This window comes from Sinohyriopsis cumingii, chromosome 5 (genome assembly GCF_028554795.1).
Source record: "Sinohyriopsis cumingii isolate HCF-2022 chromosome 5, ASM2855479v2, whole genome shotgun sequence".
In the NCBI taxonomy this organism is placed as follows: domain Eukaryota; kingdom Metazoa; phylum Mollusca; class Bivalvia; order Unionida; family Unionidae; genus Sinohyriopsis; species Sinohyriopsis cumingii.
In genome coordinates, this window is record NC_142965.1 from 118,354,889 (window position 1) to 118,380,218 (window position 25,330).

Genomic DNA, 25,330 nt, shown 5'->3' on the forward strand with positions numbered 1-25,330 from the left:
CACTTAGAGGGTATATGGTCGGAGTAATGGAGTTTTAGAAAATACCCTTTAGTCCATTAAGGAAATAATCAATAGTCACAATAAAAATAAAAAAGTATTATTCTTAACTTGTAAAATATACTTCGATTCATAGAAAGTATCGAATTCTAAGAAATCTTGCAAGCTAAGTCCCACTGTCGCTGAATCGTCCCCATTCACTACTGACAATTGTGTTATATATATATATATATATATATATATATATATATATATATATATATATATATATATATATATATATATATATATATATATATATATATATATATATATATATATATATTTATATTTATATCTGTGTATATATGTGTGTGTGCTTGTGTGTACCAGTGCTATCTCTAGATTCTATAGAAGAATGCTTGAAAATAGTAGGCAGAATTAATATCCTAATACAAATAATACTATCATTCAGGCTAGAGAATTTTTAGTTCATATCTACGGATATTCGAACCCAGGTCCGCGGGTAAACGCACCCATCGCCTTGCCTGCACACACGAGCCCATGAATATGAATATGTGTGTAGTGTAAATGCGTTTTAATCTGATAGTGTAAAAGTGTTAGATTGTTTGCTAGAATAGACATATTCTACAGATGTAAAAAAAAGGAAACCTTTTCTTCGCCCAGTGAAATAAAGCTTTCATTTATTTTTAGAGAATATCTAAAATCCCACATTAGCGGATAATATTTGTGATCCCACATTAGCGGATAATATTTGTAATCCCGCATTAGCCGATAATATTTGTGATCCCACATTAGCGGATAATATTTGTAATCCTACATTAGCAGATACTATTTGTAATCCCACATAAGTGGATAATATTTGTAATCCCACATTAGCGGATAATATGTAAGACTACAGGAAGTAAAAGCATATTTTAAGTTTTATACCAGAGCAATATTACTTTAAAAAAAACAATGTTTTTTTTTTGAAAATTTAAAGATCCACCAAGAATATTTCGTCTAGTAATTCACAGCATTGTTTTGAAAGAAAACATATAATATGTTTCAACTGGACTTGATTAAAAATGATTTCAGTTTATCTGTAGCTGCTACACCTTTCTTGCAGACTGATGCCGACCAATATCAGGTGGGTGAATTTCGTACTTTTACAATAGCAGGAACACCAGTAACGACAAATAATTAACAGAAACAATAATCCGCCAGTTTTAAAAAATTCCTTTTCAACATAATATATGCTTTTAAAGTGTCCATTTTGGTAGATAATTAACTAGACCCTATCATAACATTGTAGAAATACTAACACGCCAAGGGAGAAAAATCACTTCAAAGTAATTTTACTAGACTCGTGGAATTACCAATTTATCTGTAAAACTACAAAGCATTACATACAAAAAAACAGAGGGATGAACAAAAACGAAATCACGAGATATGTTATGCACGTTTGAATGATGCAACGTCGGCTCACACCAAACATACAAAGTTTTTAATTAAAATATAAGAAAGGAATAGCAGAAAAATTCTGCAGTTGAATATAACGGAAAATGGAATATCTTTCAATCGATAAAATACAATAAATTCGTGTATGGCTAGGTTGATATAATGTGATAACACAACAAATACTGTGAGCATAGTTATATCCCCTTTACTAACAAACTCTCGTGAACTATAATGCGGGCCTCCGAGAGCGTGATTTTGTAATGTGAAACGGTTTATTCTTGTTATCTTGGCTCATTCAGTTATCTTTTAGTTTTCTTTGGGTAAGGCAGTGAATGTACGAAAAAGAAATGACTTCGCTACACTGGGCATTCGCATTCCTTATACTTCTGGGTGAGTAAAAGATGTGTTATTTTGCTATTATAGCTTAACGTTGATCATGATTGTATTTCAATACGCTTATTTACTATGGTTTCTATCGACAAAGAGAGGATATTTGCTTGCCACGAGTGGCAATATATTATGGGATATATTATGGAGTATGTGAAAATGTAGCAACAAAAGAAAATACTGGTTATTTTTCTCACGAGATAAAATATATACATTATTCATTCGTAGCAAGCAAATAAAATTTATATTCAGATATACTGGCTAGCAAGATGTTTACTAGATTGATGTGTAACACATTTCTTCCTGCATTCCCCGGGATGTCAGTACTTTTGCCGTTTAGTATTATGTCCTTTTTTGAGAATATTCGCATAGAAAAAAAGCAGTAACGTAATCCTCATTCCAAGTCAAAGTAAAATAGTAGATGAAAAACATATATAAATGACATCTTGCTGGATTTGAATTCAGTTATTGTTGATCTGAAGGCAGTCAGTTTTATCCATCTACTACGTAAGCGTTTATCAATAACTGCAACTGCCATAGATTTAATGGTTATTGTTTTTTTCGGGAATAAAATAACATGATTATTTGTGTCAGAAAATTAAATAAATCATAACATAATATAATCAGTATTATTGTGGAATGGGTTAATATACGGTAATATCTTAACTTTTACTGGTGTTAATTTTGTGAGTACATTGTTCCGTGTATTTGTAAATTGATGATCTCTGCACTGTTAGGCTTAGTCAACATTTATATTCCAATGGTCACCTCCAGACCTCTAGCTCTCATAAATCTATTACATAGTTGATCCATGAACAATAGACAAAAAAAAAAAAATATATATTTGAAAGAATCTACATGTTTGGCTGTATATATTTACAGTTAAATACCATGCAGATCGTATCAATTATGCAAAGTAATGACGATATTCGTTTGTGTTCGGCTCGTGTGTACTAAGTGCGTGTGTGTGTGTGTGTGTCTGTCTGTCTGTCTGTCTTTCTCTTTATATATATATATATATATATATATATATATATATATATATATATATATATATATATATATATGTTACAATAACATGGCTTTTGAAGTGTTGGTATAAAGCAACTTGACACGCCAATAATGTTGTGTCAAACTGTGATCCTCTCAAGGTGCGATAATAGGCATAGATAAATATTATTTCAACAAAATGTTATAATTCAACAGTATGATATCGCAAGTATATTTCCTTGATCTGTGATGAATTTCCACTTATTAATCATTAGTTATGTTATAAAATAACGATACAAATATTAATAATCTAAATGAATTTAACATGGTACACAATTTCATCGAAATTCTTTCTCTCTCTCGTGCATAAGAGAGAGAATACGGGGAAGTCTGTGGCGCGAAAGAGAAAAAGAAAATTGAAAATTGAGTTTGCACCTAGTAACCTACAAGAACCTTGGACTTCGTAATGGTTAAGTGTACACGTTCCATTTGATTGTAATAGTGTTCGCAATACCAATGATACAAAGTTGCAATAACGTGTCAAGACTTGTATTGTAAAATTATTAGTTATGAGGTAGACAGTAACCTTTTTTAATGCTTTGCTTTTATTTATTTCTTGTTTTATAAAACCTATTAATATGGGCCTAAAAACAGATTATTTAATATGAAAATGTTTGAAGGCCACTCTACCCCTTCGCCCAGTCTTTCTTAGTTACTGTGTTGGTTGGTAAGGCTGTAGTAGTCGACTATTAAAGAGATATAGGGATAGGCAGTCAATAAATGTCTTTATCGAAAGTCTCCGCAACATCTCTCTCTCTCTCTTTCACACACACACACACACACACACACACACATATGCTGTAAGGTAGAACTGCATGTTTAAATTTGTGGAATTAATTTGAGTTAGATGTAAACCTTAAACTGGAACCAAGTGACCAGAGTTCTTATAATGATATGTTTAGACACTTTCAATGGGATTTTTCTATATGATACTAATAATACAGCTTTACAATAGCCTGAGAGGCGAGTTTTTGAACGGTAAATTCCTTGGCATACACATGCTCTAATAAATGTTATGCTGCATTTTAATTTATTTTTTTAAACCAAAAAAGTTCTAAAACAGATGATTTAAAAGCATTAACATATCTGAATGTTTCCACCCGTCTCTCCATTCATCTTTTTGTTTGGTTGCTTAATCCATATGTCAATTGTACCGCAAATGAATCAGTCTCTCTTCCATCTCTCTCTCTCTCTCTCTCTCTCTCTGATGGCAAAACTAACATACTAATTGACCAACATAAAAACAGACGATGATTACATAGCTAGTATGTCAATTTCACCCTTAGACAGTAAAACTGGAAGACAAACGGACGAACACAAACAGAGGGAGTGAGGATAAATGCACTGGTATAGACATTAGCAATGGTAAGTAAAGCATAAATACTGCCTTAGATCAACTGTAACTAACTGTAATTTTAACCACCCACCCCTCCTTGTCTGTCTGTCTGTCTCTTCCTTATGTGTAAGTTCTATGTCTATCCACCCGAGGTTAGATTTGATCGGTAAAATTCGAATTGTAGTGGTTGGCGAGCTTCGTTCTTTTTTGTGAATTATTCAATTGCTTTATGAAATTATTGGTTTCGCAAACATATTTTGAATGGCACAGACCTTGCATGTCAGGAGGTAGACTATATTGTAGGCTCGACATCTTAACCTCTGGCTGGTCGTTTTGTCGAACGTAGGAAATTGTTGATCTTCTGCACAGTGGCGTCACTGGGGGGGGGGCGGTGCGGGGGGTGCGGACCGCACCGGGTGACACCATCAGAGGGGGTGACACCCAAATGACTGTCTATAAAATTTTCGACTTTTGTGCAGGAAGTGTTCCATGGGGGTGACACCATGAGTTATTGTACATGACTGTCTATAAAAATTTTGAAATTTTGTGCAGGAAGGAGGTCCATGGGGGTGACATCATGAGTCACCGCACTGGGTGACACCAACCCTAGTGACGCCACTGCTTCTGCATATGCTTGCAAACTAGGCAGTGCTTGTCTTTGCGACGGTATGCGCCTTAATCAGATTTTCTTGTTTAAAGTTACCTACAAACATAGTAGATGGTCCTTGAGATTTTTAGGTCTGCGATACGCAACCATAGGAACTCCTTCCAATATACCCTTGAGACCTTCGGACAATTCAATATGGGTGCCGATGCATGCGTATGATCTGTTTAGGTTTGTGGCATCCGGATGGAATGTTAGCTCGAAGGGGATACGCTAGTTAGTTTTTTAGTTTTATATTTTGATAGTGTTCCTCTATTGAGGAGTGTAGATCCCCCTGTATCCTCTCCTTCTAAGGTGCCACTTGAGCTCTCCGAGTCACTTTTCAAAGGTGGCAGGATTAGAGCATATGGTTGGAACGCACATACCGTAATGGAGATTTTGTTTTTGCATGGACGAGGTGACATTTAGTCTGGAGTAGATTCCGCTGAGAGTAAATAGGTTTAGAGTATAAGTCAGTTTCAGTGTTGCCCTCCAGTAGTGTAGATTGAAATCGATACTAAACATGCTTGATGACTCCAAGCCATTTTGATTCTAACCTGTCAATAAATCTACACCAGCTTAAGGGTCTATATGGTGCTTCGTTGAGAAGCTTTTGCGCTAGTTTTTCCAAAATAATATTGGCATAAGAAGGTACTACATTTGGTGTCCATTTTTGTCCCATTAATTTGAAAGAAGTGTGTGGGTTTTTTTTAAACTCGAGAACCTGTGTTAAAGTTTGACCAAACAAAACCTTGAAGGGGCTGGATCAACTCGACTATCCCATGCTTCCTTGCCGGCCGTGATACATTCCTCATGTGGGTTGTAGAGGTATAAGGAACGTAGATCAATGGTGACAAGGAGAATATTATTTGGAAGGCTATTTCTTGGAGTTTTGAAGAAATAGTCCGTGGTATTTTGGATTTATAGAGTTATTTTTTCCGCTAACGGTCGAAGGTGAAAATCAACGAATTCAGATATTTGTTTAGTGAAATATCTATTTTTGGATTACACTGTGTAATTTATGGAATAATTGAAAGTCGCTCTGGTTTGGGGAGGTAAATTAGTATTTTGTCATCAATGTATCCTGCGTATTGCATGTCTGTTATATCCGATATACAGTTTCGACGTGTTCAGTTTTTGGATCACGACAGGTTGGGTTTTTTTCGGGTGAGTTGGGGGTGTTTTTTTAATTTTGTAAAATCCCTTGTCTGAAAGTTATCTGTTTGGATTAGCGATATAGTCAGACGTATTCATGATAATAACCCTTGACCCCTTGTCTGCTGGCTTGATGACAATATCTTATATCTCGCACAGTTTCTTCAGCGACTGTCAATCCCGTTAGGTTAAATTGTCTTTCTTGGTGTGTATCTGTTTATGAGACTTTGTTACATTTAAACACCGCGGACTAGAAATAGGACACACGGTAATAATGGTGTGGAAAGATGGCAACCAACCTGGAAATGGGTGAACTTAATATAGAGTATTGGTTAGGCTGCCCAGGATTGGTTAATGATGTAAGTTATGTTGTAGGAAAAATAATATTTTGAGAGCTTATCCTAGTTGTAAGTGAGAAGAATAGAGACATTGTTTTATTGATGGAGTTTGAGTTCTTTAACAGTCTTGAGTTTGGAACACTCATTACTAACATTGACGCCTGACTCTTTGGTGCAGAATTGAAAGCACATGTTTCAAACACATGCATGTCCAGAAAATGTCGCGGCTCATATCCTTTCCTCTACACAGAAGCTGCCATCCAGGTTTCATCTATACTGATAAATATAGGTTTGATCATGAGCACTCAAACATTATTGAATTCGTAATATATTGGTTTTTGCATAGGTTCACTATGGGAACTGAAGTAGTACCGTGAGTCCAGATGACTCTTGAGCTGGAACGTTACTGGTCTGTTGAATATAATCGTGTTTTTGGCGGAATCTGTGAGATTCATCGGTAACAACGCAAGAATCACTCCACTTTTCTTTGCAAAACTCGTAAGGTCTTCTTTCAATTCCAGTACAGTATACGTTTACGGCCAGGGACAAAAGTTGAGGCCCTTGGAGAGAATACTTACAGGTTTACATCAGTGTTAACATTCATGTCTGCAGCAATGTATTTTTGGGGGTGGGGTGGGAGGTTGTTTGGCGGGGGAGGGGGCATTTTGGCGAAATTTTGTATTCTTTTTCATTTTTTCCTTCTGTGATAAGAATGCGATCGTGATTTTTATTTTCTGTGTAAGATGATCTCCATACAATTTGCTGTGCTTTTAGGCTTCTTAGATACGTGTTCAGTTTGTCCATATATATATGGAACGTGATTTTATCGCAATGTCTTCATAGAAGTTAAGTAAGAAATTTAGTACCTGCCTCAGATTCCCTAGTTTGTTGTAAAGATTTAGCTTTTGGAAGCTCTATTGAAGTGATATGACCAACACAGTTCCAGCTTTTCAATAAAGCTGCAGAAGCGTTCCTGTATACAGGAGGCGATACTGCGTAATTTTCAAACCTAATGGGAAAGTTGTTTTGTTTTCATATATATATATATATATATATATATATATGCGAACGTATATCCTGAATAATTGGCTGCGGCAACACAATACCTGTCTAGTAGCAGCTTAATCTCTGTACAGTAAATTCTATCTAGTTCTATCCAAAAGATAAGAAAGAAGCATTAATTATAGCCTATACATGTGAGAAGTTCAACATGTACCTGTATATGATTGACTTTGAGCTGATCAAATATCTTTAGAATTTATTTATTTCTTCAAATCTAAAACCATCTGCAATAATGGTTACTTTGAGTATCATCAGTATTAACCTTCGGTGAAATACCGGCCAGAAAAGACAATGATGATGATGCGTGGAGCAGATTCATCAGTACAAAACTTAAAAAGAGGTAAACTAATTTACACAAGAATTGAATATTAGAGATGCAGAATAGAAATATGCAGTTGATGAAGATATTAGCGAACACAGAAGGTAGATAAATATAGAAATATGTGATCTCCAGCTTATTTAGCTGATAAATATGTACTTTTGGAAAATTAGTATTCAGTATCACGTGCATAGATCCACGTAAAAGTACATGGATAACATTTGCACAAGAATTAAATTTAGGCATGTTTGAAAATAATGAAAGACTATATACAAATGTCTGGTTGCCAGGGACGGAATAAAGTAGAGCGTTGTAAAAGATCTTGCCATTAGTTTAAAATGTTCAGTACGACTATGATAATGAACTGTGAAATGCACAGATGTTTCAGCTGGAGCATAGAGTGTATTTGTCGTTCATCATTTGGGTCAATTCTCCAGGTCATTACCTAGTAATAGAAGTGGACTATTATATCCCTTCCTATAATACTGACGTTAAGAAGATCACTTCAAAGTACTTTGAAAAGTTTATAGAGAATGTTTGTTACACGCGGATTTCATGTAGCAATAACTGTAATGTTATTTGTTATTGAAGAATAACCGCAGAAGGCGTTCTATACTATCTATCAAATACAAGCCATCAATACATCTAGTAAGGGGAGTAAAGACTGCCCTGAAAGTATTTTTTTCCAAAGAACATAGACATTTGGGAATGTATAACATAAACCAGCTGTTAGTATTTATTAGCTCTAATCCAGTGTGGAATATCTGATTAAGTTTACTGTCAAGCGATATTTCAAATCTACCTAGATTAAGGCTTACACAACATCTCTCCTCCTGAGAAAGGTAACATTAAAACGAAAACGTGATATGATGACCGCATTTCTAAACAAGCTAAATCAGCTTCATTTTTACAAGTTAAGTCTCTCAGGTGGTTTTGACAATCTTACCGAACGTGTGAAATATCCGTTGTGACTGGTTGGCACTGCTTTGCTTTCATCTGAGTCAGTCAGAGTAGCAGGGTTTGAAACAGTAACTCTGAGAGGCTCCGGTAATGTAGTAGGCTTGGTAATTAAACTTCTCCTATTACGCCGTATCTCTTCCAAGTCAGTTACTACCATATATGAACGAGGTGCAGATGCCCCAGACGTAATGCCTGAAAAAAAAAATCATATTCAATCCATACTTTATTCCCATCCTGAAGATTATTCATATTTCGGGCGCGATGTCGACGACCATGATTTCTCTTTTGAGTTTGATTTTGATAGTTTTATGATTTCTTTCGTTTCATTAAATCTGGCCATTTGGGCCCTAAGTTGTTTGGTGCCATTGGCAAAGTAGTTTATAATTTTCTCCCCATCAGTAATTCGGCAGAGCTGTTATTGTTGTTCTTGCTGTAGGGTTTAACGCCATTTTTCAGCACACAGTAGGCTCTACATGGCGGCCAGTATTAATGGTGGAGGAAGAACCCGGAAAACCCCTGGAAAGAACCACCGACCCAAGAGAAGCTACTGGCAAGCTTTCTCACATACCCACATTGACCGAATCCGAGACTCGAGCCCACGCAGACAGAGGTGAGATGGCAGTGATCCGTAACGGAGAGCGCATTAGACCACTCGGCCACTCGGGGCCCCTTCGACAGGGCTGTATAATGGTATTGTGCGGTATGTCAAAAGAGCTATGTAAGGATCGTTTGCTTTTTTAAGCATTCTTTTAATTATTCAAACAGCTTTTTCGGCGAGACCATTGCTCTGTGGATATTTTGGACTATTTTTTATATGCATGAATTAAAAATTTGTCGCAAATTCGTTGAGTATTGCGGACCATTATACGAAACTAATATTTCTGGAATACCGTGTCGCGCAAAGATTGATTTGAGATGATTGACAATTGCTTTTGAACCTGTGCCATGCAATTTTGCTATTTTAATGTATCGTGAGAAATAATCAATCACCAAGAGATATGTTTGACCATTCAGTTCAAACAAGTTTGAAGCGACTCTTTGCCAAGGTCGACATGAAAATGCATTTGGTATCAGTGGTTCAGCTTGATTTCTTGAGTTTTCGATGCAATTTAGGCAAGACTTAACCAAGTGTTCTAGTTAGTAAGTAGTCATTTCCACCAAACTGACGTTTTGGCGCGTTCACATCATTTAACTATTCCTTGATAACCATCGTGAATTCTCTCTAGGATTTCTTTTTGAAGTGATTTAGGTATGACCAGGCGTGTACCTTTCATTAAAAGACTATTATGAAATGTAAATTCACCTCTATCTGCCCAGTACAATTGAAGTTCTCCGTCAATAGTAGATTTATCTGACGATCATATTTTACAGAATTGTACAAGTTGTTTGCAAATCGAATAATTTCTATATTCAGACTTTACTTGTTCAAGTCGAGTATTTGATGCAGGCAAATTACTAACAAAGAAATCAACATAGGCGTTAGTTTCAGCCTGAAATTCTCTGTCACTCACAGAATGATAGCTTACAGGTGCTCTGTATAAAGCATCAGCAGATAATAGGTTTCTGTAAGCAACATGAACTATACAAAAGTTGAATCTCATCAAACGCATTCTAAAGCGTTGAATTCTAGGGGGTAAATCTCCCAAGATTTGTGCTCATTAGTGGTACTACATGTAATGGTTTATGGTTAGTTTCAAGTTTGAATTTGGACCCAGTTAAATAGCTACTGAAGCATTCACAAGCCCAAGTGATTGCAAGGGCCTCTTTTTCTATTTGAGCGTTGCTCAGTTTCTGGCATACCTCGCGATGCGAACGCCAACGGTCTCAGAGTGCTACCGTGTTTCTGTCATATCACAGCAGCTAGTCCAAATGAAGATGCATCTGCAGATACAACTATTTCTCTGTTTGGATCATAATGTGCTAACGTTGGTGAAGATATCATTTCTTGCTTGATATCTCTAAAAGCTTGTTCTTGATCTGGACCCCAAGTCCACGAGTTTTTTTCTTTCAAAAGTTCACGTAAGGGTTTTGATTTTTCTGCCAAATTTGGACTAAATTTACCAAGCTGATTTGCCATACCGAGAAATTGTCGTATCTCTATTACGCATTTCGGAGTTTCCATTTCAGTTATAGCTTTGATTTTTTCCGGATCAGGTCGGCAACCATTTTCGTCAACAGCATGCCCAAGAAACCTACTGGATGGTCTCGAATATTCACACTTTTCAGCGTTCAAAGTAACGCCGAATTTTTGAATTGATTTTATGACCATTCCTAGTTTTTTATCAGGCTGTTTCTGCGTGTCCCCAAATACAAGAGCATCGTTCGTGTGACAGAGTGTTCCGCCATGTTGCTGAAGAATTTATGGCATCCTTTTCTGAAAAAATTCAGGCTAGGAACTGATTCCAAATGGAAGGCAATTAAAACAAAACCTACCAAAATGAGTAATGAAAGCTGTAAGGCGGCGTGAATCTTCTGACAGGTTTATCTGCCTTACGCTTGAGTTTGCATCAAGTTTGGTGAAAAACTTTGCACCTGCTAGTTTTGCAAGGCATTCTTCAACTGATGGCAGTGGGTGGTTCTCTCTATTAACTGATTCATTAAGTTTAGTTAGATCAATGCAAATTCTTACCGTACCGTTTGGTTTCGGAACCACAACCATTGCCGCGTACCACCCATTTTTTCTATTCTATCCAACTCTTATTGAAATTTATTCAGCAAAGGGATAGGAACCTTTCTTGGGGTAGATAAGGCATAGGTTTTGGCATTTTGTCCATAGTCATGTTATAGAATCACTTTGTTTTCCCTAAACCTTTAAACAAATTTGGGAATTTTTTGCGTTAATCCCTATCAAAATGTATAGATTTATTGTGACATTTGCTTGCATTTTGTGAGTTTTAGTTGAGCCATTTACTGAGGATATATTTACCTGTTCAATAATCTTGAGAGCCTGAATCGCGGGCCTGCCGAAGAATGTCTGATTCAGTCCCTTTACAACAAATATGTCTTGTATACCGAACGTAATGTTCGATTCCAGTCCTCATGTAAATCTTCTCAGCACTTTAAGTTCATAGTTTCCAGGTCCATACAGATTTCGATCAGACTTTGATAGTTCTTTTGTGTCCGATTTTTCGTAAATCCCTCTCAGGAATTACAGTCACATCAGCTCCAGTATCAAACTTGAATAAAAGTGAAGCGTTGTTCAATCTTATACGCGTTATCCACGGCTGACCCTTCATTGTGTTAATAGTCCCTAGAAATCCAGGTTACGTTTTCGACTTTATTGTGCGAACTGCTGATTTTGACAGAATTTTGCATAGAGTCCACTTTTCTTACACTTGTGGAATTCTGCTTCTTTTGGTGGACATTGGTCTCGAGAATGATTACCTTTCTTTCCACTTCTAGTGCATCCTTTTCTGCTGACATTATTCTGTTGAACTTTTGGGATTGTATGTTTCTGTTTTCCATATTTCAGTGAAGACGATTTACTGCATCCATTTCAGTCATTCGTTCTCCAGTTATTGGTATAACTGATTTTGGCTTTTTCACAGCCTCTTTTTGTCGAGTTTGACTAACGGTAACTGCAATTTTTCCGACAGTTTTGAATCTCGCAGTCCAACTACAAGTCGATCTCTGATCATTTCATCATATAGTGGCCCGAAATTACAATTATCTGCTAACACACAGATAGCTGTAATAAAACAATCCATTGTTTCTCTCCCTCTTCCTGCTTTCTTTGGTTAAATTTTGCTCTTTCAGAATTTACATTCCTCTTTGGAATGAAATATCGCACGAATCTATTTGTCACTGGCTTCCACTTCTTTTGATCTTCCTCTGTCAGGTTGAACGAAGACAAAATGTCATCATCCTCTATTTCCATGGAATAAATCAAGGCATTTACTTGAATTTATTCCTCTTTTTTACCAAGTTCAGACGCTTGACGAAAGCGTTCAAAGCGCTCACACCACTTTTCCCAAATTTCAGGTCTCGAAAATTGTAATTTGCTTGGATTTGTAAATTGAAATGAAGCCATTTCAAGTCTGATAATTTCAATCCTGTGTTTCTACCGCTGCCACCATGTAATGTTATTTGTTATTGAACAATAACTGCAGAAGGCGCTCTATACTATTTATTAAATACAAGCCATCAATACAGCTAGGAAGGGGAGTAAAGACTGCACTGAAAGTATTTTTCCAATGGAGCATAAACCTTAGTGAATGTATAATATAAACCAGCTGTTGGTGTGTACCAGTTCTAATCCAGTGTGGAATATCTGATTATTTTTGCTGTCAAGTGCTATTTCAAAGCTACTTAGATTAAGGCTTACACTACAATAACCAGTGGCAATGGACAACAATACTTCATTAGATAAATGGTAAATGTCCATCTCAGATGAAGTTTAGAAAGAAAATTCGAACAAAGTTGAACTAAATGTCCTTTGAAGTGGACGTTGATGATGTTAGAGATTATTAATAACATGAAGAACGAGGAAAGGAGACAATATGCAGATGTAAAGCAGAGTGCAGGTTTCCTAATCTTTGAGTTAGATTTGATTGTTCTCCAAGAACCAGCAAAAACAAGCCAAAAAGTGTAGTTGAGAAGAATGAAAATTAAGTGACATTACAAGTAAAAGATATGCACAAAAGAAATAAAACACACACGAAGACAAATGTGGATAGGAGTGAAGAGAGCAGAGTTGTCAGTGATACAAAATCAGAGGGACAGGATAAGTGTCTAGTCAGTGAATGGAAAATCATAGAGACAGGATAAGAGTCTAGTCAGTGAATGGAAAATCAGAAGGACAGGTTAAGCGTTTAGTCAGTGAGTGGAAAAAATCAGAGGGACGGGATAAGCGTCTAGTCGGTGAGTGGAAAAATCAGAGGGACGGGATACGTGTCTAGTCAGTGACAGGAAAATCAGAGGGACCTGATAAGCGTTTAGTCAGTGAGTGGAAAAATCAGAAGGACGTGACGGCATAAGTGTCTAGTCAGTGAGTAGAAACTCATAGGGACGGGATAAGCGTTAAATCAGTAAGTGGGGAAAAAAAAAACAGAGAGACGGGACAAGCGTCTAGTCAGTGTGGGTAAAATCAGAGGGACTGGATAAGCGTACAGTCAGTTAGGGGAAAATCACACGGACGGGATAAGTGTCTAGTCAGTGAGTGGAAAGTCAGAGGGACGGGATAAGCATCTAGTCAGTGAGTGGAAAATCAGAGAGACGGGATAAGTGTCTAGTCAGTGAGGGTAAAATCAGAGGGACTGGATAAGCGTCTAGTCAGTAAGGGGAAAATCAGAGGGACGGGATAAGTGTCTAGTCAGTGAATGGAAAATCAGAGGGACCGGATAAACATCTAGTCAGTGAGTGGAAAAATCAGAGAGACGGGATAAACTCTAGTCAGTGAGGGGAAAATCAGAGAGACGGGATAAGTGTCTAGTTAGTGAGGGGAAAATCAGAGGGACGGGATAAATGTCTAGTCAGTGAGGGGAAAAATCAGAGTGAACGGATAATCGTCTAATCATTGAGGGAAAATCAGAGGTTCGGGATAAGCGTCTAGTCAGTGAGTGGAAAGATCAGAGGGACGGGATAAAGCGTCTAGTCCGTGAGGGGAAAAAAGAGGCACAGAAACCAGAAAGAGAGATAATGAAATGGTTGCTAAAAGCACTGGAATAGTGGTGTGGAACCTCAAAGAACTGTCGAGGACTATTCGCAAAGATAATCAAGGGCTGTACGCATAAATTAATTTGTAGAGTAGGACTGGGTTCAATGTGCAGGATTCGTTTAGTACAATAGAACTGCTTCTTTACGATCTTTTAGAGAGAGGCAAAGAATGCTATGCATTTAATTTTTGAGTTCATGTCATCAATCCATTAAAATGAAGTTTGTTCTGGTCAGATGAATTTTAGTACTTCCATCATAAGAAAGTTTGTGAATTTGAAATTTTAATTTAACATCTTTCCGTATTTTAATTTTAAAGAGAAAAAGAAAACAAATAAATTTCGTATTAAATGCTGACCTTATTAGGAATCATCTTTGAAACGATGTAATTACGGTGACAGTCATAAACAAAGAATGACAACTCCTGTGAGAATCTGAATGTTGAATCTATAGAGAATACTTCAATAATAATTTCGTTTTGGTTTCTGAACATTCTCTTGCTCTCTGGTACTTTGTAGTTTCTTTTTCCATTTCCCATATTACTTTATCTCGGTTGCATATTGCACTCCTTACCAGTTTAGTTTCATTTGCTACTATATATCGACTGAGAATAATATTCGGACGGTTTCACGTTCCGCATAAACAAGTGACTATTCAAATTCATTTTATCAATACTGTAAAAAAAAGTGTACTGTATTTTATTTAAACCATATGGATTAAAACGCTTACGATATAATTTTCTTTTCGTTAATTGTGTGGTAAGTCTTGTTGTTTCAATGCTTTTTCTCAGGGTTAATGTTTCAACTGTACTTGGCTCATTTATAAATAACGAAGTTTTGTCTGATATCTTTAAAGGAAAACAAATCACTTTTTCGACTTTTTTTCGAAACCGAATCTAATTAGATACTTTTATTCTTCTTTGAAATTTCATTCTTTTTTTAATTAAAGTCTACAAAGAAAACAAACAATATAGTTCTTTATTGGTTGTATTGTCAGTGTTTTTTCCTCTCTTTTTGATCACTGTTGAGGCCCCGAATGGCCGAGTGGTCTAAAGCGCTCAATTTTAAGGATCACTGAAGTCTCACCTCAGTCTGCGTGGGTTCGAGGCTCGGGTACAGCCAATGCGGATATGTAAGAAAACTTGCCAGTAACTTCTCGTGGGTCGGGGGTCCTTTACGGGGTTTTCCCGGATTCTTCATCAACCAGTTATACTGGCCGCCATGTATAGCCTATATTGTGCTGAAAGATGGCGTCAAACCCTACAACAACAAAAACAACATAAATCACTGTTGTACGTTGTGTTTTAACATGTTTTTCTGTTCGATGAACTACTAGCATGTTATAGCTGTGTGTCTCTTTGTATATGATGTCATAGGACAATAGGCAACCTTAGTGCCTTAGCAATAATAACACATAGTAGTCCAGACTATTTCTTAGGTTTTATGTGAAGTGTTTGTTTGTATATGATAGAGGTTTTCAAAAAAATATTCATGCATTTATCAATGGTGTGTCTATATATATATATATATATATATATATATATATATATATATATATATATATATATATATATATATATATATATATATATATAAAGCAACAATACTATTGGTATATCAATTTGTGATCCGCCTATAATTGGCAGAAACCAAGCATGTGCACACTGCTTATATTACTGAAAGTTGAAGATTCAGATCATATTACAGAATGAAATTGAAGAGGCTGTAAGAGAGCTGACGAAACATAAATCATGTGGACATGATAAAATATATGCAGAGCATTTAATGTTTGCCTGTCAATCGATTAGTTTTATTTTGTGCATAGGGTACCATCGCATCTTCTCCTTGGAAACGTATCCTGACTACTTCAAAACTGTGAATGTTATACCTATCTTCAAAGATGGAGAAAAAACCCAACAAAAACAGGCTAGATATAAATAGCTATAGAGATATCTCAATCGTTCCTGTTTTTCAAAAAGTGTTTGAAAAAATATTGTTCAAGAGGCTAACTCTTTTTAGTGAAAGGATAAATTTCCCTCACCAATTGCAACAGGGACTTCAACGCGAATGCAGTGGCATCACTGCAGTCTTTATTATAAAAGAGGGAATAGCCCTTTCTTGGGAGGTCGCTCAAAAGTATATGGTGCGTTCCTGGACAATGTGAAGGTCTTTACTAAGGTATGGCATGATGGCATTTTTTATCAGCTATTCTGTCTCCGAGTTAGAACTAAACTGTGGAGATTGATTCAAAATTGTTTTCTAGAAATTAGGGCCATTATTATGCTCGAAAGCCATAATTCGAAACCATACTCAGTCAATCAAGGGTAGGAAAAGGAAGAACGCTATCAGCATGGCTATTCTTAGTCATGATAAATGACCTAATATCCTTGCTGGAGTCAACAAAATCTGGAGTACAAGCTGGTACCTCAAGTATCCCTTGTGTTTTACTTGCGGATGACACGACCATGCTATCCTCATCATTTAATCGTACGGGTGATTTACTTTGCAACCGCCATGAATATGCATCGAAGTGGAGTCTCCAGTACAATGATGATAAAAGCAACATCGACATATTGTCTAAGAAAACAAAACATACAAAAAGCTATGTTCATGCTCGGAGATAAACGGATTCCTAATGTGTCTTCGAGAATATATGCTGAGGCTGCTCGCTCCACAGATCTCTCTAATACTGCTGCAGTGAAAAATACTTGTGATAAAGGAAGATCAGTATTTTATTCCCTTATTGGAACTGGCATTGAAAAGGATGGTATGAACCCAATTAATAGTGTTAAAATATGATAAGGTCTTGATCAGCGCTCATCGACAGAGACAACAATTAGCAGTCTTGGACTGTGGTCAGTTGATGAATAGGCAGATAAAATCAAATTAAGTTTCTTCGATACTATCTGCAGAGCTGATGGTTCACTAGCATGGAAAATTATATTCAACAGAAACAAATAATGACTTCCTGATACACGAGAGTGAGAGTGTTGGTTTTGTTAAAGATGTACATCGTGTCCTTTTCCACCTCTGCCTAAATACCCTATATTCTGTCCCGAAACCAGTCTGGATGAGGAATATTGAAACGGCAGTTCACTGTTGCGAAGAATCATTGTGGAGATCTAAGCTTGAAATGAGACCTAAACGTTTACATTATGCAAGTGTTCATACTAATCTTCAACCATTTACTGTCTGGAAGCTTGGAAAATATTTTCCTAATAAACTTGGACTTTCGCTAAAAGTTCCTATTTAACAATGTTTTCAATTTCAACAGAGAATGAATATAACTGTAAACTCTGCAAGAGATTGGCTACAGATAGAGCCAAGCATATGTTACTATACTGCCAAGCCCTAAACAACGAACGTAATACTTTGTTTGAAAAAATAATAGATGCAATAGACATTCTAGACTCGCACTGACTTTTATGTCAGGACAATGACTTATTACTTCATATCCTTTTGGGCAAGAGAGTGGACATCTTTGATTCTATGGATGATCAATCATGGCAGGCATTCATGTTTATGGTGGCTGAAGGAACATATACAATGTACAGAAGAACACATGCATATGAAAACGATATCTGATAGTATGCGTGTTTAGTATAGTAATTAAATGGACCCATTTAATTTCTATCATACAAATTATTTACAAGCGTTCCAAGTGAGAGCCAACGTGATAATCCATTTAAAAAGTTCCAGTCAAATGTAAATAATTCCATTTCCCCCCTCTCTTAATCTCTGTTGCTTATATATTTAGTTTGCAATGAGTTCTCTCACTCATGTGTTTAGATATTATTTTCTTTACTTTTATGTGTGCTTATACATACATACATACATACTAATACAATGAACCACACTGCTACATATACTAATGAAGATGTTTATCATGCATCTTTTGCATCATACTAATTATTACAGACAATAATATTTATGTCAGACATTTCGCTCAAAGTACCGAAAAGTTAACATGATTTTAAAGGGATATGCAAAAATTGTCTTCTACAGTCTAAAATATTATTATGCTAATTCTTTGACATTAAGTTTTAAATATAACTAAATCGAATTGCTTCATTTTCAAGATTTCAAGGTTGTTGTAAACTCATTTATTAAAACCATGACATTCAAAGTACGGAAAGCATTGCGGCATATCAGGTTTTTGATGTCTGTCAAGGTAGTAAAGGTAAGCTCTGTCATAAGCATACATCCCAATCATCGATTATGAGCCAAAAACAGGTGTATAATGGAAACTTGGCTCTGTGTGGATATGCGAATGTATACTGTTAATTACAACAACAACAAAAAGAACATTTTAAGAAATTAATAGGAAGTGAGGAAGAAAGAGTTCTAATATTATTTACTCAAAAATATATGGCTGAATTAATGCGCTGAGCACACTTATTAAACACTGGTTGTCTTTCATTGATTTTTAATTTTTATTTTATTTAGAAACAATGGGGGACTCACAGGCACAAACATGTTCCCGAGATTATCTAGTGAACGCTATCCAATGCATGTTGTCATACAACGAAGCTACATCAAGTGTGGCGAATGCCGACGCCTCCACTGGGTTCAACACATCAATGACGAAGCCATATTTGATTGTGAAAATATTATGTGACAGGTAATAAAATCCGAACAGCAGGGTCTGCAGGTAAGGAATTTACCTAGCGCGGAAAGGAAGAATTCTTACCAATAAATAGGATAACCTTTTCCTTAAATTCCACGTGGTTCTCATTTTGAAAAATCATGCCCATGTGCATCAGCACTGCGGCTCAACCAACCTAAGAATCGCCAGACTTGGGTGAAAAAAAAATGACGCAAAACAATACATGGAACCGTTGTAATGACCAACGAACAGTGATATAAACTATGTTACACATCATGCTATTTTATATGTGCTATAAAAATGTGAATATTTCTATTTGATATGAACAGTATGGGGGGGGGGGGATATTTGAGCTAACGGGTGCAGAACGAGTCTTCACTAGCTTATTCAACAGATTTCACACTTATTTGATCAATCTTATTGTTTTTAATATAACGGTCAATGTAATCTTGTCGACTTTTATTTTTTACATCATCTAAAGCATTCATTATCTCGAAGTATCTTTTTAACACACGATATTTTCTCCCCCACAAGCTACACACAATTGTGTTTTTCTCTTAATACCAGCTCAACAAACCAGACAAGGTTTTGAGCCGGTACTTCCACGACCAACACCCTGTAAATGAAGCACACAATGATCACTGCGACAATTTTTTTTTTTCTCAATGTGTAGACGGACCATCATCAGCCACTTAAACTGTTACATGTTTGGGTGATCATTATACTATTAGTAAAAGCTAATTATATGAAAGCCAAATTAGAGAAATAATCTTATATATATTAAAGAAACGTATTCATGTAGCATGGAACGATAGGACGAAGCAAGACTGCTGCAACAAAAGCATCAAGATTTCACCGAGAACAAAATAATACCAGGTTACAGAAAACAAATACTATTTGAGTTTGATGATTTTCTCGTTAATTTTTGGGGGTATTTCGTCTGTTGCATCTCACATCAAGCAACAACAAATTAAGTGGCGTCCAACACCAAAAGAATTTCTCGATGATGTATTACGATCTTGTGTTGAATTTGGTCATGGCGGTCTTCGGAACGCAAAATATAACTCATGTGACATGATTAGAGTTGACGAGGTAGCATCTTATCTTGCTGCTTTTCTCGGACTAGGTGTGTATCATCGTTATTTTGAACGATTCGGGTACCCAATACAGGAAATTGCGGTCGGTCACTATCAGACTATCAGATATCGATCTTACCGGAGTGCTGAGATTGAATCATTCGAGGTTTCAGTGAGTATTCATCCGGCTGTACTAATCTGGTTCGGCCGGCATTTTAATAAACCGGATACCAAGGTCAACGCTACCAAGTTCAGCTGTTTTTACAACGGCTGTAGCTGCTGGTGAAATTAACGGCAGTAACGCCGCTAAGAAAGGAAATTTACCGCCGGATTTTGTTGTGTCGCTGATCGCATTCGCAACAAAATCAAGTCCAACGTTAGTTCTTGAATTATTAACGTCACTGTAGTGTTTGAGTTGACGTTCAGTCAACGATAATTTATTTGGTCCATGCAACGCTGCTGATTTCAGAGTCATTTTTCCCCAGAATTTTTCTTGATCAGGATTGCAAGTTTTTAATCTGACTAGGTGTCAGAATAATATTGGCATGATGAGATGACATTATAACATCATGACTGATCTAATCACATATTCGGAAAACATTTACATGCTCGGAAAATACATGTTCGGAAAACACATTTTCTACGGGTCCATAAATGACTCTCACCCATCCGCCAACAACTTCAAGCGATATTGTCGTCTGACAGGATAACAGCGATTGCTCTGTAACCATGAGGACCATCAATTATATCATTAGCAGTTTCTCGTACGTGAATATCAACGACAGATTGTCTGAACAAATCCAGATGTTCCAGTCAGAAATACTATATTGGATACAGCGTTGAGAAATCAAGATGAGATATCTGCAACCTACTATCAACATTCTAATCACGCCCCATAAATCTCATCAAGCTATGATACGTGGGTGATACGTTGCTTTGTTAAAAATTCAGTATTATGTCATATTATGGCTTCTTATGTCCATTTATCCTCAGCGAAATTGTGGATACAGCTAATCTATCAAACATCATCTGGTTTCTTTCTTGATTTTCTTATCTTGTGTTACCTTGAAACGCAACGAATATATGCCGTTGAGACTCTATCTGCCATGCAAATGAATTTGCTGGTCATTGTCAGACACCATCATGTTTACTTGCCGCCTTACCCATGAACGATAACAATCGAGCTCCTTATGTGAGCGATGGAGTCATTCCTGGCATCCACAACACAAGTATTGTTAATATTGCCTACAGCTGCAGCATGATCTCTCCAAATTCCATCGTTGTAAGTGGACTTTCGGACTAACTCATCTGTATGTTTGGCTCCGACGATAACGTTTCTAACATGTCTTCAGAATCCAAAGATATGCGACAACGGTATCACACAGCTGAATCGACCTTGAGCATCAATTTGACATCATCTTTCCGCATATCTCAAGTTAAATTCTGGATTAACGACGGTGACTACCGGAGCTACATCGGCGTGAGCGTTGTCGTCAATGTTTCTTGGTCATCCTATGTGTATGATCAGGATGGTCAGCAGTATCCTTTGAGAACAACATTGATGATGCAGCAGACCTTGAATAATCATCAGAATATCTTGCAAGACCGAGTATCATCGTTTGCGGCTATCCTTCTGAGAAAACACTGAACATCATAACCCAGTCCATCTCGGTAGATCATTTTATAAACCGGTAATAGTACATTTTTCATCCTGACTTTTTCAGGTCAACGTTGGTCTTTGTATATAATCATGTTTTTTCGGTATCGCCGATCAAATGGATCACGCACTTTAGTAAGCGTTGTAATTTGATCGGTTAGCGCCCAATAGACGCCCGATAGACGCTACTGTCCATGAAACCACAGGTAAATAAGCGCTGACAAATAGCAGCTACATCATTGATGATTTCGTGGGAATTATTTCCAGCTCGCCTTCCACCAGTCAGAATTTCTAGTCGATCAACATCAGCGAGGATGTTATTTGGACAACATTTATCCCGAATCACTGGAGATCCAGTGATTATAGTACCATATGGTTTCCTACAACATCTATTGCGAGTGGCAATTCCACTTCCGGTCGCTCCTTCAGGTGGTTCTTCTTTCTCAATACAAGGCAGTCCAAATTGTGTTAATTTGGGTGATAATATATCTCCAAGTAATAGACTTTTAGCAGCTTTCCTAATTAGTTTCTCAAATTCTTCAACGAAAGTTTTATATTTTGTGCGATTTTTGTATACCATGGTAATGTCGAAACACAAAAGGAACCCATTATGTTTCTATTACATCAGAGTACTTGGATCTAAAAGTTCATGGCGAATTTGATATCCTGCTGCAGCAACCCCTACAGGGCTTTCTTGAAGTTTTATTAAACCTTCTTCGGTAAATTTGGCACTTTGTTTTTAACAGGTTCTGGTTCTGATTCAGCAAGAAGATATCTTAAATCACCAATCTTATCAAGGGCTTATTCTATACCCATTGTTGCTTCGTCTATTTCTTTCTTTAATTGTGGCTGAGTAGCAAGTATTTTATTTGGAAGCTCTACGAGAATGAGTTTCGTTTGTTTAGTTCTTATTGCTTTTTGTCCGGTTGATTCAGCTGTTTATTCGATTGATTTAGCTCTTTGGTCCAACGACTGAAGAAGATCTCTAGTGACTTTTGTGACTGGTTTCAATAACTGTTCAGTTCTCTCTGTAAATTCTACATGAGCATCCTGGCGTTGTTGCAGCTGCTGCTCTACAGAATCTCGGACGGGAAGATACCTCATGATTGCATCTTGTCGTTGTCGAGCTAAGTTTGCCGTAAGAGATTTCATGGTAAGCGCAGAATCACTCATTATTTTATTACAACAACGATTTGCTTCCAGATCGCTCAGTCAGAAGATACACAAGCTTTTATTTTATATCAGTATCGTAACATAATTTTTCCAACTACAGTAAATTACCGGGATCTCAATTTTACTCAACAGTTTAGACATTGCCTTGACTGAAAAATGCCTATGCGCGTAATAACTCGCTGAGATTCCGAAATTAGGTCATGTGGTTCAATACGCTCACTGGATGAAATTTACAGGTAAAATTGATTATCGTACACTTTATAGAGACCTATTTGCCTCAGGCTAGATAGGAACATTGATAGCAGACCTATTTCACTTGACTAACTCTACCTGTGGACTACCGATGGAGTACAATTTAAATATATCATTTGTTTTTGCAAATAACACTATTTATACTGATACATTCTCATAATCTGCATTTTTATGACAAAAACTCACCTTTTATGGGGGAGGGGCTGGACTTGTTAGAGACTCTGACACTAATAAATACTGTTCTGTGGGGGGACATATGAAAATTATTCAATATGACTAGATGCGTGCGACGTAAATGTTTCAGCCATACAATCAGACTTAAATCATACAATAATAATATGTATGTGCTCTTTAAGAGGGCGGTCACCTGTTATTTTTGTACTTTTGAGAGAGTGACATATGTAAGGTGAAGTATTTTGCATTTATAACACGCAAAGTTGAGAGAGTGTTGGCATACCTCTTTGCTACTTTAATGTAATATAGTTGACATTTCTTTGGATATTGTAGTTTTGGAAATTGTACATGATCTAAGCACACTGCTAAATAAAATGACTGCTCCCTTGTGCTAAACAAATTAGCCTGAATTAGTCTAAAGTACACTATCCGTAGCAGCTATTAACATAGGGAAAATTAATTTTGCCAGACTAGATAATACCAGCTTCTGAAAGTACAATTAATGATTCACCAAATACGTAAAGGTCAAAAGTAAAAACGTACAATATTTGCCTATTGTTTAATATGGAAAAACGGGAATATGTCTATGTGATCATTTTTATTTAATTAATTTTATGACAAATAAATGAAAAGAACATTTACATTATATATTTCTTTTACTTAATGTAACAGTTTTACATTTAAGTTGACTCCATTCCTGTATTCTAAGAATTCTAATGTCCCTATAATAAAGGTCACTACTCACAGAAACATTCCTCATGGCAAATTATGTAAGCAAGAGCAAAACGAGCATAACTTGCTTTTGTTCATGCTTAACATCCATATTAATGTACCAATTTATTCAGAACATAATACATAATTATATGAAAATAAGAAAAAATAATTGCATGCATTTTTATATTTGTTTTAAGGTGGCGCTTTACAGTTTCTTTTTTTTTTTTGCATAGGGTTAGAATTTTAAAGAAAAATAATTTCCCCGGCTGTCCTCACAGTTTATACTGGCTATTTCTATATATATAAATTGTATATCTTAGATATAGTCCAAAACACATTTAATTCCCTTTATTTTGGTGTGTGATTGATATGTGTAATATGGGTTATAGAGTATACAGCTTGGCTTTACTCCAGATGTGCAACTTTCAAAAAGTGCTAGACGCACTTGGTCATTTTCACTTCCTGAAATTCAGAGGTAAATTGTATTTTTATATTTGATTTGTTTGGTAATTCATTCATTGCACTTTCAGATGCTGGTATTGTATATCCTGGCAAAATTCATTGTCCCTATTTTAATAGCTGCAACGGATAGTGTACTTTAGACTAATTCAATCTGACTTTCTAAACTTAAGGGAGAAGTCATTTTAGTTAGCAGTGTGCTTAGATCGTATACAATTTCCAATTGTACAATAAGAAAAGAAATGTCAGCTACATTACAGCAAAGTAGCATAGAGGTATGCCAACATTCTCCCCACTTTGCATGGTTCAAATGCAAACAACTTCACCATACATACGTCACTGTTTTCAAAGTACATAATAACTGGTGAGCACCCCTTAAAGAGCACATAGGTATTAATTTTGTATGATTTAATTCTGACTGTGTGGCTGAAACATTTAAGTCGCAAGCATCAAAACAGTCCTTTTGAATAATTCTCCTGTATTTCCGCCCACATAACAGTATTTATTAGTGTCAGAGTCTCTAACAAGTCCAACCCACCCCATGATAAAAGTGAACTTTTTAAAAAGTTCACATTACATTTTGTCAACATGGCAGAAAGTTATTCTGAAAGACAATAACATGAAACTAGCCAAAATTGTTCCTGATATGTCAACAATAAATTTTTCAGTTCGAAAATGGATGGAACAGATGAGGTTTATATAGGTCAAAGGTAAACGTGTAAAATATTTGCCTAGTTTTTAAAATGGTAGAAGCGAATTCGTTTTATCATCATTTATTTTTTAATTTCATTGCAAATAAACAAAAAGAACCATGTTCACTATATATTTCTTTTACTTAATGTAAAAGTTTTAAATTGAAGTTGACTTCATTCCTATATTTT

At 36.2% G+C, this 25,330-nt stretch overlaps 1 protein-coding gene across 1 annotated transcript in view; it reads left to right on the forward strand.

Annotated features, from left to right (window-relative positions):
* Nucleotides 1-1,686: 1,686 nt before the first annotated feature.
* Nucleotides 1,687-25,330, forward strand: part of LOC149800057 (uncharacterized) — a 72,209-nt gene continuing 48,565 nt past the window's right edge. Inside the window, exons 1-2 of the mRNA XM_089957179.1 lie at nt 1,687-1,827; nt 18,785-18,959. Of these exons, the coding sequence (XP_089813305.1) occupies nt 1,770-1,827; nt 18,785-18,959 (233 nt within the window). The 5' untranslated portion in view covers nt 1,687-1,769. The remainder of the gene's footprint in view (nt 1,828-18,784; nt 18,960-25,330) is intronic.